This window comes from Oryctolagus cuniculus, chromosome 1 (genome assembly GCF_051225735.1).
Source record: "Oryctolagus cuniculus isolate XC-2025 breed Fujian yellow rabbit chromosome 1, ASM5122573v1, whole genome shotgun sequence".
NCBI lineage: Eukaryota > Metazoa > Chordata > Mammalia > Lagomorpha > Leporidae > Oryctolagus > Oryctolagus cuniculus.
In genome coordinates, this window is record NC_142867.1 from 21,624,073 (window position 1) to 21,639,303 (window position 15,231).

General features: G+C 57.4%; 2 protein-coding genes and 1 long non-coding RNA gene across 18 annotated transcripts in view; all 3 read right to left on the minus strand.

Moving 5' to 3' along the window:
* ALKBH3 (alkB homolog 3, alpha-ketoglutarate dependent dioxygenase) overlaps positions 1-15,231 on the minus strand; it is a 114,379-nt gene that overhangs the window by 44,309 nt on the left and 54,839 nt on the right. The gene's annotated exons all lie outside the window — the stretch shown is intronic.
* On the minus strand, positions 5,192-6,472 carry LOC149128318 (uncharacterized). 2 transcript variants are annotated; one of them, XR_016217483.1, is made up of 2 exons: positions 6,146-6,472; positions 5,192-5,860 (listed from the first exon to the last, which is right to left on the minus strand). It is a non-coding gene; the product is annotated as an uncharacterized LOC149128318 (long non-coding RNA). The 2 variants fall into 2 exon arrangements; XR_016217484.1 differs by having other exon boundaries at positions 5,192-5,708; positions 6,146-6,456.
* Positions 7,323-8,584, minus strand: C1H11orf96 (chromosome 1 C11orf96 homolog). Its single transcript, XM_051826231.3, has one exon. It carries the CDS (start codon positions 8,180-8,182, stop codon positions 7,811-7,813), a length of 372 nt encoding a protein of 123 aa, XP_051682191.2. The 5' UTR covers positions 8,183-8,584; the 3' UTR covers positions 7,323-7,810.

The following is a 15,231-nucleotide window of genomic DNA, read 5'->3' on the forward strand; positions in this document are numbered from 1 at the left end:
GGTCCTCACCCCACACCCACAGGCAGCACCACGTCCCGAGGCAGGCCCCCTGGGCACTGTCCTCATGCTGGGGTGAAGGTCACAGAGGGACCCAGGCTCTGTGTTCTGGAAGAACCGGAACATGGGAGCAATGTGGCCAGTGTGCCAAGGACTAGCCCAGCACGGTGTGCATCACCCCTTGGCTGCTCCAGTGGGGGACTCGGGCTCATGCCGCAGCTTCAATGTGCCCCCTCTAACTATCATCTTGAAACTTGGTGGTTTTAAGAAGTAGGGCCTTGAAGGAATTCAATTATAAGAGCTCCGATGTCATGAGTGGGCTACTGCCATATAAAAGGGCTGAAGGGAGCGCTCTCGGGTCCCCTTTTCTGCCTTTCCCCATTCCGCCATGTTAGGACATGAGGTCCACCCCTCACAGAGGGGCAGCAAGGAGGCCTCTTGGGAGCAGAGAGCAGCCCTCACCTGGCATCAGCTCTGCCGCTGCCTTCATCTCGGGCTGCGCAGAGTCTAACCCTTGAGAAACAGCATTCCTGTTCTTGATAAATTACCAATCGCCAAGCATTTTGTTAAAGCAGCACAAATGGACTGAGACAGCCCATGGTCATGCTCACTGAAAGGGAGCTGGAGAGGCTGAGACTTGCTTATAAGGAGGCAGAAGCAGACAACAGGTTTTTGTGGACCTCCACTGCTGTGTGCCCGGCTGGCTTCCAGACACCCCTGTGACCCTTCTTCCCACCACACCTCACACTCACCCCCCTGCCAAGCCCCACATTCCAGGAAGTTCCAGATCAAAGGGCAGGCATCTTGGGGGGATGAAGTCCTCTCCAGAGCCACACACTCCCCACGGTCCCAGGGCATAGAACTACAAAGTAAGCCGTCCATTCCCTCCCACTGCCCCCCCCCCCCGGCCCCGATCTTCCCCACATCCATGCCCCACCCAGATACAGTGGTGGACAGGGGTAGGAAAACCACAATAAAAATTTCCATCTGGCAAAGGAAGAACGGAAACACTGAGAAGTCACTAGCTCATGGCGATGGACAGATTCTGCCGTGGGAGAGGGGGACGTTCCTTGGGTGGCTTATCTGGCCAGTCTCTTTTCCCATCATCCTCTCTACCCACATCAGCAGGGAAGAAGGTGCTAAAAGGTCAAAAAGTCTGGCCTCCTTGGGGGGGGGGGTGTTTTGGGGGTCAACCAGTCACAGCCAGCCATTCCTATTCCTAGTTGCCTTGGCAATGAAATTCCTCAAATACCTAAAAAGCTTCTGGTCTGTGTGCTTCTTTCTAGACAGCTCCAGGTGCCAAAAACCACACCCAGAGATGTTTTCTCAGTAGAGTTCTGCAGCCTGCCTTATGATTCTGTTTCCTCCTCTCATTTTAATTTTGACTAGCACAGGGATAGTCTAAGACAATAAACTTCTGTGGGAAGATAATGCCCTTAATCTAACCTTGCTCCAGAGCTGGCCCTTTGCTGGGCTTCTTGGGTGGCCTTCGAGAAAGACTCCAAGAAACAGCAGCCTGAACTCTGTCTCTGTGGGTCAGAAAGAGGGGTGCCTTCACCTCTGTGAACTCCTACATTTTAGATACTCTGTTCCTTCCCATCTCTCTGGTCTCTCTTTTTAAAAGATTTATTTATTTACTTGAAAGGGAGAGGGAGAGGGAGAGGGAGAGGGAGAGGGAGAGGGAGAGGGGGAGAGAGAGAGAGAGAGAGAGAGAGAGGTTCTGCTGGTTCACTCCCCAAATGGCTGCAATGGCCAGAGCTGGTCCAAGCCAAAGCCAGGAGCCTGGAGCTTCTTTCAGGTCTCCCATGTAGGTGCAGGGGCACAAACACTTGAGCCATTTTTTACTGCTTTCCCAGGCCATTAGCAGGGAGCTGGATCAGAAGTGGAGCAGCCAGTACTCGAGCCAGCGTCCATATGGGATGCCAAAACTGCAGGCAGTGGCTTTACCAGCTATGCCACAGTGGCAGCCCCTCTCCTGTCTCTCTTGTAATAATTTACAAAGAGATACAAAGAACTGTCAATGCACAGCACTATTCTGGCTCTATAGAGCTACTTCTCCTGGAGCTATGGGTTGGGTTGGCACCTGCTCAGCCTTCCAAATTGTCATAACCATGGTTTGACCAAATGCTTGGCCAAGGGATAGCAAGGGTCTCCAGCTTTCCAACCTGCAATAGGTTTCCCCTCTCTGCAGGCAGCAAAACCTCCCAGCTGATGTCTCATATTTTAGAGTTTTTGTTAGAACAGTGCCCACCGCCAGTACTAATTCTTTTTACTGATGCTTGGGGAAGGCTACTAATAATCCAATAATGATGCAGCAGCTCAGGGCAGACAGGAGTGTATGCTCTCACATGTAAAGTGCATGGTGATCATTCCAGACCGGCAGGCTGTTCGTTTCCACAAGGTCATTCAAGGTCTCGGGGTCCTTGCATCTTGCTTCTCTGTCATCTTTAAGGCCATGGCCTTGTTGGCATGAACACTGCTGGGCTGCAAGGACATCCATGCCCCCATTTGGGCAGCATGATGGAAAAGGGTGGTACACGCACCATCACAGGGTCATACGCCTAGACTGTCTGTGTGCCCTGAGAAAGTCACTGCTGGTGGACAATCCATAGTCTCCACCACAGGTCTGCAAGTTGAATGGGCAGGCAGTGATTATGAGTCAGGACGGCCATGAGCATAGATAGGTTGAGAGGATAACGGCTGTGTGGGAGCCCCTTGGCCCTCACCTCCTCCATACACACAGATTACACATTTCCCATCTAGAAATGCAGGGCCAGCACCATCACTATATATATCTGTCTATTACAGATTTCACTCTCTCTCTCTAATTTTTAGAATGGACCCCACCGTCATCTGCTGTGCCTTATGGGGGCCCAGAGGAAAGGTCGAGCAGTCCCAGGAACCTGTTGGGCGCTTAGAGGATATGCCAGCCCTGGTTCTATAGGCAGCAGTTGCCGCGGTGGGATTAAATGTGCACAGGTCTTGTGAGGAGTTAGGGAAGGCAGGGACAACTTGTGACCCAAGTGTGACAGAGTGGTGGGAGAGAAGGTTGCGCGTGGACTGCTCAAAAGCTAAGAAGCCTCAGTGAAGCCATTACAACATTACTGAGCCAGAGTCCACCAGCCAAGAAGTCTCGTGTCTCCCAGCTCACAGGAATGGCTCTGCCTTAGCATCCCAGCCTTGTGCACGCTGATAGGGAGCAACTCAGGGTGGCCAGGGCCTCAGCTAACAGAAGGCAATGGCTCTCAGAGCCCCAGAAGCTCATGGTAAGCTACACCCCGGCAGAGGACATCTGCACGCCTCATTCTCATGGGAGCAAGAAGCTGCTCTAGAAAGAGTGCAGATTTTGAAATTTAAATACACACACACACACACACACACCAGGTTACAACTAAGCTTACCACCTGCTGAGCGGCATTGCTCAAGAAACTCAACCCCTCTAATTCTCGGTTTTCTCATCTATAAAAAACCTGGGAAACCATATCAGGGTTAAAGTAGTTTCACTGGGGTTGGCATTGTGTTGTAGCAGGTTAAATCTCCGCCACATGGGCACTGGTTCAAGTCCCAGCGGCTCTACTTCTGATCCAGCTCCCTGCTGACAGCTTGGGAAGGCAGTGGAGGATGGCCCTATTGCTTGGGTCCCTGCATCCACATTTGAGACCTGAAGGAAGCTCCTAGCTCCTGGCTACAGATTGGCCCAACTCTGGCCATTGCGGCCATTTGGGGAGTAAACCAGTGGATTGAAGACCTCTCTCCCTCTCTCTCTCTCTCTCCATCTCCCTCTCCCTCTCTCTGTCTGTAACACTTCCTCACAAATAAAAATACATAAGTCTTAAAAAACAGAAAAGTACAATTTCACAGAAGCAGCTCACTAAATGGCAGCCTCCCTACTTGCAGAGCCTGAAGGCCTTAGGGGCCACCCTAAATGTGCTGCGTGAGGGCAGGCTCCCAAGTCCAAGTCCACAGCTTGCCCCAGCTCCCTGGGATCACGGACAGCCCTTTCCCTCTCAGCGCCATGCCACGTGGGCCCTGAGTTGGCACACAGTGGGCTGCAAAGGCCAAAGCTCGCTTTTAAATCCATCCAAGAAGCGCCCTGATAAATGTTTCACAGCGAGGAGAGGCTGCCGGCCAGGGCGGAGATGGCCACTGTTCGTCTGCTCTGTCTGGGCTCCAGCCTGTTTGAAAACTCATCACTCAGCCTAGGTCGTGGGCTGAGGCCCAGATCGGGGAGGGAAGGAAGCAGGCGTCTCCTTGGACGGGCCCGTAAATCCAGACGGCAGGGCTGGCCACTGCCACCCAGGCACAGGCCCGCACCCCAGCTCCTCACAGGTGCTCCGCCTCCTCCTGCCCTGTCCCTCTCTTCTAATCTCTGTTCTCCAAAACGTTCCTTTCTATGCTTCCTTCCTTCCTTCCCCCTGTGAGCCAGTCTTCCTCTCTTTCTCCTCCCCCACCCCCTTCTCCCCATCAGAGAGAGAGCTCCCATCTGCTGGTTCACTCTCCAAGGGCACACAACAGCCAGGGCTGGGCTAAGCCAAAGCCAGGAGCCAGGAACTCCATCCATGTCCCCTGTGTGGGTGGCAGGGACCCAAGTACTTGAGTCACCACCTGCTGTTTCTCAGAAACTAGAACCGGGAGCAGAGCTGGGACTCAAAACTTGGGCACTCTGATGTACGATCCAGTGCTGCAACTGGCTTCGTAAACACCAGAGCGAACACCACCACCTCCCCCGCCTCTTGACATCCACTCCCTCCTGACTGTGTTTCCCTGCATCTCTCCACTATCTCACCTGCACCTTCTCTCCATGTCTCCGTGTCTCTCTGTGTCCCTGAGTGACCTCATCCCCCTCCCCACTCTGTCTCTCTCCTGTTTCTTCACTCTGTGTGTCTCTCTCTAGGTTTTTTCCTCTTTCACCATTCAGTGGCCCAGCCCAGCCTGCCACTCCTGGGAGCTGTGTGCTACCTTGGAATACAAGGAGGAGCTGAGCCCCAGCACTTCCAGAGGGATTTCCCAGGGGCCCCTTGCCCAACTCTCCCCTCCCTCGTCCTCCACACACTGCAGAGCACACTTGTTCCAAACACTGGAACAACCCCAGAACCCCCTCTTTCACCTCCCCTGTCCCTCTCCCGCTCAGTCTCTACCAGACTTCCTCCTAACACAACTCCTAGAACTGTCACATACAGGCCAAACCACGAAACTGGGACAAATAGCACATCTCTGTTACACTAAAGAGCGGGGCATTAGCTTAATTAAATGTGAAGTATCCATTCAGTAGAATTTTATGAAAGCCATGATGCAGGGCCATACGTACTGTTATTAAACACAAATGCAATTCAGTAAAAAAGCAGGTTGAAAATAGCATATGGAGCACAATCCCATTTTGTAAAAGAAAATAAACAGGCGTACACAGGCAGAACACCCAAAATGTTAAACCCATTTATGGTGGAGTGGTGGCAGTGCAAGTGACCTGTGCTGAACAAATATTTCTTGAGTGATAATAAAAGAAACAACAACAACAATAAGAAAAAGAAACGGGACGTAGGCAAGGGAGGCAGGGAGCTGCCTGGCGGCCTCTTTGTTCACTTGAGCTCAGCAAACATTTCAGGGCGGCACTCCCCAGCAGCTGCGCAGGGAATTCGGGATGAGATGCGGTGGCTGGCGCAACGGTGGCTGCGGTAACTCCCCACATCGGCCTTCGGCTGGGTTAGGAGGTTCTTCAAGGGGAAGAAAGCGACTCAGAGGTTCCAGATGCCCAGGGAGGGGGCCTCTGAGTTAGCAGTGGCAATGAGCTACTTCTGAAGGGGCGCATGACAAGAAGAGTAAGGGACAGGAAGCCAGGTGCTCCCCCTCTGCCCTGAGGAAGTATCTTTAGAGGGAGAAGAGAAAGGGGCCCTCTGAGACTCAGCCCTGCTCCTCCCACCCCCCACCCCGCCATGGGAGCGCCCACCTGCTTGGCCGTGGCTTGGCAGCTGCAGCTACCGCCGTAAAGCACCAGCCCACCCTGCCCCCTAAGACAGAGGCCCTGGCAGTTCAGGGCCTCCTTGCCACAATCCCACACCACAAGGGAGCACCTGCAATGACTGGTACCCTCCTCTGCGCAGACAGGGGACAAAGCCCCCCAGCCACAGAGGCTTTGGGCCTGTGCTCCTACCTCCAAGCCTTTGGGGAGGATGTCCTCTTGCAGTCCCATAATATTTTTGTTTCTTTGTTTCGTTTCCTCTGCTCTCTTTCTCCTGAGCCCAGGGCTCCAAGAGGTGGGGTGTGCAGAGAGAAGGGACGTTCAGATCCTTTGCTGGGTTGCGCTGAGATAATGGGTGCTTGCTGGGGAGACCACCTTCCCTGTTCTAACACACATCAGCCCCCCTCCCCCCACCGAGGGCACCTGAATGCACAGACTTGGCAACTTGGAGCCGAACCAAAGTGGGTCTGGAGTGGAGAAATCCTGCTCGGGTGTGGCGCGTTCCCCTCTGTGCAAGTCGCCCTGGTCGCCACCGGCTGCCCAGTGACACCACTAACCTGGGGCGTCTGGGGGTGTGGGCAGGGGTGTGGGCAGGGGTGCGGGCTCGCGCGCCACTGCTCTCCTGGTGAACTTTCCCTCACTGCTGGACTTGTGTTCTCATCTGTATAAACAAGGGCACAGGGGCAGCGGTAGAGGCTGGGTGTGCAGGGGACTCGGTGGGACCCGAGTGCCCTTCAGGCTTTGCCCAGGGACACGGCCCAGCCTCCTGGCAGGACTCTGAAGCAGGTGAAGGAAACTGGATCAAAGGACGCGAGAAGCCGCTGTTGCCTCCCAAGGAGCAAGTGCGCCCCGCACTGTGCTGAGTCAGCTCGGGGGCAGCGGAGCCCTTACCTGGGAAGCCATGGCGGATGCACCTCCAAGCTCTCGCCCTACCCGGGATGACTCCTGGCCCTCCCTGGGGTCCCCCCGCCTGATTTCCCCATTGCTGGTTCCGGAATCTTCCTACCCGCCGCTAGGAAAGGATACGGAACGGGTCCTTGAGGTTGGATGCGGGGCGGGGCCCAAGAGGTCAACTGTGCGGAGGAGGGCGCTTTCTGTCCTCAGGGCACCTTGTTTGCACCCGGCTTGACATCGCCGGAGACCGGGAACAGACCAGGACGACTGGCGCGCTCTGGGCTGGGTGTGGATCTGCTTGGGCAGGCAGGCAGTGGACCCGTGCCCCGCGTTCCGGTGACCGAAGTTCACGGAGCAATCTCAACTCAGGACTCCTGATGTCTGCCCCATTCCCGCCACCTCCCTCCCCTAATCCCCGCATTGGGAGCCTCTCTCCGGCCCCCAAAGGATCAAGAAGCCAAGAGCCCGGAGAACGCACTGTGCAAATATATGGGTTTTATTTGTCTCCATTTGGGAGCCTCACAGACAGATCCAAGTATAAAGACCATTAAATAAATGCCTTCGGCCATCGCAATGCAAAAATAAATATCCACCCTCCGGCCACAGCCGCTGCCGGCCCGCGCCTGACAGTTCCCGAAGTGTTCGGGCGAGAGTGAGTCGCGTGAGTGTGCGCGGGCGTGTGCCAGGGGCCCAGGGGACGGCGTGTGAGCAGTTGGACGAGGCACAGGGCGGCGCACACACTCGCGGTAGTCCGTACTGAGAGGAGTTAAAAAATAAACATTTACATGGGCAAAGAAAGCAGCCCCCCTGCCCCGCGACCCCCCGAGCCCGCCCGCGGCCCGAGCGAGCGCGACCGACCCAAGGGGGAGCCGGGTGGGAGTCCAAGCGCACGAGGGGCGGCGGTGTCCTGCACTCTGGGGTCCGCCGGGTGCAGGGTGCCTGCCGGAGCGCGCGCGGCAGCCCTCACAGGGCTGAGTCGGAGTCGCTGGAGTCCAGGCTGTTCCTCATTTTACAGCTGCTTAGCTGCTCCCTCTGCAGAGACAGGCTCTGCGTGCTGCGGCGCAGGCACTCCAGGCTCTGCAGGAACGATTTCTTGGCCTTTTCCTCCTCCATGGGGGACACTCCTTCTTCCTCCACCTCCTGGATCTCGTCGAAGGTCACTGGCTGCGTCTTGAACCTGGACTGGCGCGGCCGCCGCAGCCGGCCTCTGCCCTTGCACAGCTTGGCCGGCCGCACGGGCTGCGGAAACTCGTCTGCCAGGCACACGAAGTGCGGCATCACCGCTTGGTAGCTAGAACAAACGCCCACCAGCTCGCCGGGCTTGGTGGCCGCCATGGTGCCGCTGGCGTTTGCGGGGCCGGGTGGCGGGGTGCCTGGGTTCTCCGGGGTCGGCCGCTGCACCGGGACCCCCCGGGAGGCAGCAGCCTGGGGTTCACCGGTCGGGGGATCCAAATCTGCTGTGGGGTGGCGGTGCCCTCGCGGGCCCGGGCCAGCGCTTCTGGGGTGTGCGTGCAGACGGGCCCGTCGGGGGGCGCAGGGCTCCGGGGGTGGGGGGACGCTGCGCTGCACCGCTCTGCCTCGCTCTGAAGTGTTCACCGCTGCCGCTGCCGCCGTCTGCCCCGCGGTGGCCCGGCTCGCCTCTTAAATAGCCCGGTCCTGCCCACACGGATGCGAGCGCCGATGACAGCGAATGCCATTTAAAGCGTGCGCGCCCCGCGCCCTTCCGCCTGACGTCGCCTCGCCGCTCTGGGAAAGTAACGGCCCCTTCTCCGGCACCGCCCCCCTCCCCTCCCGCCCGCCTGCCCCTACCACCCTGGCCTCGGAAAGCGGGCCCCGCCCTCAGGCGCTCCGGGAGCACGCAAGAACACCCCCCCCCCCCCCGCCCGGCAGACACGCCGCAGGGGCTCCTCAGATCGGCCGGCCTGGGCTGGTAATGTCCGTTCTGACAATCCTCCAAGTCGGTACCAACGCGCGGGCGCGGGGGCGCAGCCTCCCTCCCCCATCCCCATCCCAGATGGAGTCGCTGAGGCGCGGGTTATCTGGCTGCGGATTGTGCAGTGCGCACGCAGCGGGGTCTCGGGAGGGGGCGGATTGCCAGGCAGCTCTCAGCTCTCCTTGTAGCCGGCAGGGGCATCTGGCTCCTCAGACCTAGCTTGGAAGAAGGGTCGAACTTGCTTTCCTTGCCACCCTCACACACGTGGTGTCTCTCTCTCTCTCTCTCTCTCTCTCTCTCTCTCTCTCTCTCTCTCACACACACACACACACACACACCAGTTCTTTCCCTCCCTAGATATCCTCTCTTTTTCTCCCTTCTCCTGACCCCCACCAAGTCCCCAGGGTACGCCCATGCACGCTGAGAAGCCTACTGCTCCGATATGGCACTAACAATAACACAGTAAGAGTTAGAGCTTTACTCTAGGGCTCCGTGTTACATATCCTACCCTGTTTACTGAAAAGGAGGAACCAGGTGCTCTTGTAGCCCCCAGCTAGGAGCTGATGCAGTGAAGTCCATCCTGCCCAGTGCCTCCAGGGCCCCTGGGGGCAGGTCCTCAGGGCAGCACTCCCTCCCCCATGCCTTGGTGGAGTCTCTGAGCACCCCTTGCCCACTGGGCCTGAGATGCTGCCACACAGAGCAGTGTCCCCTCAGGCCTCCGGAAGGCGCAAAGTGGGGAAGGAGCCCTTCTCAAAGCCATGGGCCAATGTTAAACCGGGTGGAGAAACCACGCCTTGGGCAAAGTATGATGCTAAGGGTGTCACCTTGTGGCCCCAGCCTGTTACTCCAGATGTCCTTGGGGCAGGAAAGGGAGAACATTTTGGTACACTGTCAGGAGGGGGACTTGGTGTGTGATTATTGGTGCATGGAACTCACTAGAACCACAGATCTGAAGCCTACCCGGTTTTTGAAGGCATTCTTAGCACCACTAGCATTTCTTTCTTTCTTTCTTTCTTTCTTTCTTTCTTTCTTTCTTTCTTTCTTTCTTTCTTTCTTTTTTTTTTCTTTTCTTTTCTTTTGACAGGCAGAGTGGACAGTGAGAGAGAGAGAGAGAGAGAAAGGTCTTCCTTTGCCATTGATTCACCCTCCAATGGCCACCACGGCCGGCTTGCTGCGGCCGGCGCACCGCGCTGATCCGAAGGCAGGAGCCAGGTGCTTCTCCTGGTCTCCCATGCGGGTGCAGGGCCCAAGGACTTGGGCCATCCTCCACTGCACTCCCGGGCCATAGCAGAGAGCTGAACAGGAAGAGGAGTGACCGAGACAGAATCCGGCACCCCGACTGGGACTAGAACCCGGTGTGCAGGAGCCGCAGGTGGAGGATTAGCCTAGTGAGCCGCAGCGCCGGCCACCCAGCACCAGCATTTCAAGGCTGGACTGCAAGAGTCCGGGACTGTTCAAGCCTGAATCAGCATCCAAGGGGTGTGGATTTGTCATGGTCTGTTTGCGGGTTGTGAGCAAATCCAAGAGCTAGGGAAACCCAGAACAGGGGGGTCACCCCAAAGAGCCACCTCCGCTACAGCGGGGAGTCCTCACAGTCACGGGGGGTGGGCTGTGGTGGAGGCTGCTGGCTGTGTACCTGGCTGGGTCACGTGTCCCAGCCTCCCTTGCAGCTGAGTGAACGGTGTGTCTAAGCTTTCAGCAGTGGCATGTAGGCACAAGTGGTGAGGTGACGCTTGCCTCAGGTGCTGAAGAGGAAGTTCCTGTCCTATGCGTCCATGTTTTTCCCTCATTCGGGCTGAAGGGTGAAGCAATGCTGCCGTGAACCTGGGTCCCTGAGTAACCACATGGAGCGGTATAAGAGCACCTGGTCCCACCAGGCACTAGTGGACTAGTCTCTTTTTTAGTAAACAGGGTAAGGTATGTAACATGGAGCTTACTGGCTGCCCCAACTGGAAACACTTCCCTTGCAGCTACTGTATGAGAGAGCAATCGACTCTGGGTATTTTTAAACTCCTGGAATTCGGGGTCTCTCTGTTACATGGGTATAGTGTTGCCCTAAGAGAACCATGCGACATTCACGTGGAGGTGGCAAGCAGGCCACTGGGACTCTGGGTAGAGGTAAGGCATGGAGGTGGAAGTGTCAGAGCCGTCGGGCACGGAGGGTGGTGAACACTGCAGGGTTGGGTGAGGTCCCACCTTCCATTCAGAGGTCTGGGACAGGCCCAGATGAAGGATGAGCCAGTTAAGAGCCTGGACGAGCAGTGGCCAATAGGGTAGGAGAGAAACCAGGAGACCATGTCAGAACCCGAGAGAAAGATGTTTCTAGGAGGAGAGAGCCCATTAGAATGGGAGTCCGGAAACAGGTCCTAGCCCAGCTCTCCCAGAACTACGGCATGGCCCTGCACAGGCCACTTGTCTGCCTACCTGGTTTTCAGAGGCCTCACCTCGGAGAAGCCTTCCCCCTTCCCTGCCCCTCCGTCACCCCATCCCCTTCTTCACAGCCCATGCAGCGCTGTCTCGGAGGTCTCCTGCTCTGTTTGTTGATGTCCACATTGCCCACACTCTCACCTGGCTCTCAGTATCAGCTGCTGCCTTTCCCTGGTGCCCAGGATGGAGCCGGCACTCAGCAGAGCCACGGGTTCCTGTGGACAGGGCTGCCGCCAAGCTCCCCCTGCTCCCCTGGCTCCTTGTCAAAACACACAGCTTCTCCAGACCCCAGATTCCCAGCCCAGGGAGCAGGAGCCCCTATATCACTGCTGTGTGCTCCCCTCGATAACTCAGAGCCCGGAAAGTAGAAAAAGTAAGGCCTCCAGTTAGACAGAAGCTCATCCCCTGCACAGCCCCGGGCTCTGCTCACAGGGGCTTTCCAGGAAGAAGGGAGGGGAATGGAGAAAGACTGGAACCTCCCCTCCTGGACAGGATCTGCCCCTCCCTAGCCACAGTTCCCCCCAGCCTCGGGAGGGCTCAAGGGCCAGCCCCCACCGTAGGGGGGCATTTTCCTCTTTCTGTGCCCCTCCTCGCTGGCAGGAGCCAGCCTCGGGCTGCACACAGCTGGACTCTCACTGGCGCTGCGCCAGGCTCCTTCTGTGACCTTGGGTGTGTCACACCCCCTGAGACGCTGCTGCTGCACCTGGAGAGGGAAGGCAACGCCCTTGGGAGCCAGGGATTACTGCATGGGAAGCCCCTCAGTGTGTGTCCAGTGTGGCTTCAGCATGACAGAAACGTTCCTTTTTGCCATCATGACCTCACAGCCGGGCCTACCCAGTCCCCGAACTCGGAGATGACAGGGAAAGGCTCCCAGGAACTCCTGCTCCGGTGGCCTTTGGGGCTTTTGGTGGCTTCTGCCTCCTGGTCTGACTCACGGTTTAAAAGAGGAGGGCAGCCAGAGCCTTCCTGAGCTCTGGGTGATGACTCCAGGGCTGGAATTCCAGGCATGTCGGGGCACTGACTGCAGTGGGCAGAGGTGGATCTCAACATGCCCTTCGATGGACGCCCCTCACATCTGTCCTGCTGCCAGGACCTGAGGGCCACAGCCTTCCACTCTGTAGAGCGCAGAGGAGCCAAGGCCGGGTGGGCAACCTGGGGGATTCGGGACCCAGGATCCACCCTGGGGCTCAGGTCCTATCTTCTGCTGTCCTCTGCACCTCGTGGGGGCCCTGCTGAGTTGCTGAGGCTGGGGGCTTGGGGAGGAGTTGACATCCATGTTTCTAGGCCAGGCTGTGCTGCCTCAACTGGCCGCCCTGGGGCAGGGGTTGGCTGAGGACCTCTTCAGCAGGCCTGTGGCCCCGAGACTACCGAGGAGGGACCTGGACGTGTCATCTGTTGAACACCTGCTATGCGCCTGGCGCTGTCCCTTCTCTGCTTTAGGTACTCTCCCATCTGCCTGGCTCCGAAGTCAGCGCTCATTGCTCACGTGCCCCACGTCTCTACTGCTGGGCGAGGAGCCGTGTCCTGCGGCCTTTTCGGTTCCATCACCCACACACTCTGTGGCCTTCAACCAGGTGCCTCCCACCTCTGAGCTGCAGTTTTCCCACTTGTGAGGCGAGGCGGCCGTATTGATTTCCGTGGAGTCTGCCTAGCTCTGACCTTCTAGTATCCTTGGGAGAATATGGGGGTGGAGGGACCCCTTCGCAGGAAGTAGACACTTCCTCTTGGGTTGGAGACTGGCAAGCAGCCTGGGCTGCTGGGACACAGGAAGGCTCGCCTCCAAGGAGGCTCTGCAGGGGACCAGATGGGGCAGGAAGACAGTGACAGATCCGGGAGGGGCTTGTACTATCCCTACGCACACCTTGGCTTTGGGGCAAAACTGGATTTGTTTGTTTTTTAAAAAACCATCCACCAGTTCTTCAGCCATTAGCAGGGCCCAGGTGGAGTGAGTTGGGGACACCCAGCATGTCCTGGGATACAGAGGTGTGCGCTGAGCCTCGAACACGCCAGTCAAGGCAGGAAGAAGCAGGTTGAGATGGGGGTGTCTGCCCACCTGTCCTCCTCTGCTTTTCCCTAGGGGATGGGGGAGAGGGCCAGGCCCCTCCTTGCGATGGCTCTGCCTCCCTGGCCCAGATCATTGCCAGCTAGAAGCCTTGGACAGCTGGCTGGCCCTGCCACCCCCACCTCACTGGGAAAGTGTCCCCAGCACGGGTCTCAGGGCCCCACCCCGAATGAGGTGATGGTTATTATAGACAGTGATGTCGGTCCATCTACACTTTGGCATATTTGGCCCAGTGATTGTGTGTGTGTGTGTGTGTGTGTATGTTTAATGCAAATGGGGATGTGGCATAAGGGGGAAGAGGGGACAGCACCAAGCACAGTGGGTGAGCGACGGGGCCTTTTCTGGGTAGTTCTGCTTCCTGCTCCCCACCTCTGCTCCCGCTGGATCCCACTCCACCTCCCAGCGGGCTCTCCGCGCAGAGCCTGTGACTTCAGCATCCTCCCAACTGCTCCTGCCTCACTCAAAATTAGCACTTCGTCTGGTACAATTGTGAGCATAAAAGTGTTTGGATAATTTTGCTGGAAGGTTGCCATGACAATCCCCAGCAAGCTCCAAGAGGGGGTGTCAGTATGCACGAGAGGGAAAGAGAAGGGAAGGAGAGAAGATGATGGGGTGGGGAGAAGAAGGCAGAGGAGCCAGGGGAACCCCCTCTCCAAGTCAGATAGTCCCGCTCCAGTGCCCCCGCCCCAGTGGCCCCATTTGTGCTGCAATGAGCTCACTGTCTAAATCTGGGTCTCCCTGGCCACACTGCAATGGGACACCAGCTGCTGGCAGGAAGCCTGCAAGGGTGGGTCCCTCCAGGGGCAGCACCCCAGCACCCCTACTGCCAGGATGGGTCCCGGGGAACACTGGGACGGAGTAGGGGTGGCAGGGGGATGCTCAGGGCCATAGAGCCCCGGGAAACCTCCATGGATGATGTCCAGAAAAGTTGGTGCTGATGTCAGCATTGGGGATACATTTGCCTGCCAAAGGCCTGCTTCCCAGCGCAGCTCTGCCAGCCAGGTTCTGTGGCTCAGTCCTTCCCAGGGGTTCTCTTTCAGGCCTGGGGCAGGGGGGGGGGGACTTCTGAAACCACTGGTATTGAGAATCATTACACAGATGAGGATGAAAACCCACACGTCTGTGGCCCTCGACCTCTGCAGAATACTTCTGCCTCTGTGACCTCAGCACAGCAGGTTTATCTTTGCTGTCTTTTGAGACAGAGAAGCCCAGAGAGGGGTAGACACTAGATGAAGGTCACACAGCAAGCAGCAAGGCAAGAAGGAGTAAGGTTGGAACCTAGTTCTGGACTTTACCCTGAGCCTCCTGCCTCCTTGGGGGACAGGTTGTCGAGAATGGGTCCCTTAGACACCAGCTCTTGTATTTTAGACAGAGAAATTCAGGGCCAGAGACAGCCCCCAGCTAGGAAGCATGAAGCCCAGGCTTGCAGCCTCCCATCCTGAAAAACTTCACTGGCTTTGCTGAACCAAGAGCCAGGACAATGAACCCCATTAGGCAAGTCCGAGCGACTGATGCTGAGCTGCAAAGTTACGACAGGCGTCTGGTTCCTGGAAATCAAAGCAGAGGGCAGTGGGAGCCAGAATGGCAGAGGCCAGAGAGTCACAGACTTCCTCGCTGTACCAAGTCCCAGCAGCGGGGCAGCCTGGGAGGGGCCTCCGGGCCCCTGTGGTTGGAGCTCTGTGGCCCTGAGCAAGTCGTTTCGGCTCTGCCACTCTCAAGAGCCGATGTGACAAAGAGGGTGGCTGTTGAGTGCAGAGCCCTGGAGGAGTCACCTCCTCAGCTGCGGAATAGCAGCCCTCCCTCATCTGTCCCCAGCTTGCTTAGAGTTCATCTTTCAGGGGCTGGTGCTGCGGTGTAGGGGGCAAAGCCGCCACCGGCAGTGCCGGCATCCCATATGGGTGCTGGCTTGAGTCCCGACTGCTCTGCTTCTGATCCAGCTCTCTGCTGTGGCCTGGGAAAGCA

What these genes read in the sequence shown, in the direction of transcription:
- C1H11orf96 (XM_051826231.3), bottom strand. Translation starts at nt 8,182, where the DNA reads ATGGCGGCCACCAAGCCCGGCGAGCTGGTGGGCGTTTGTTCTAGCTAC.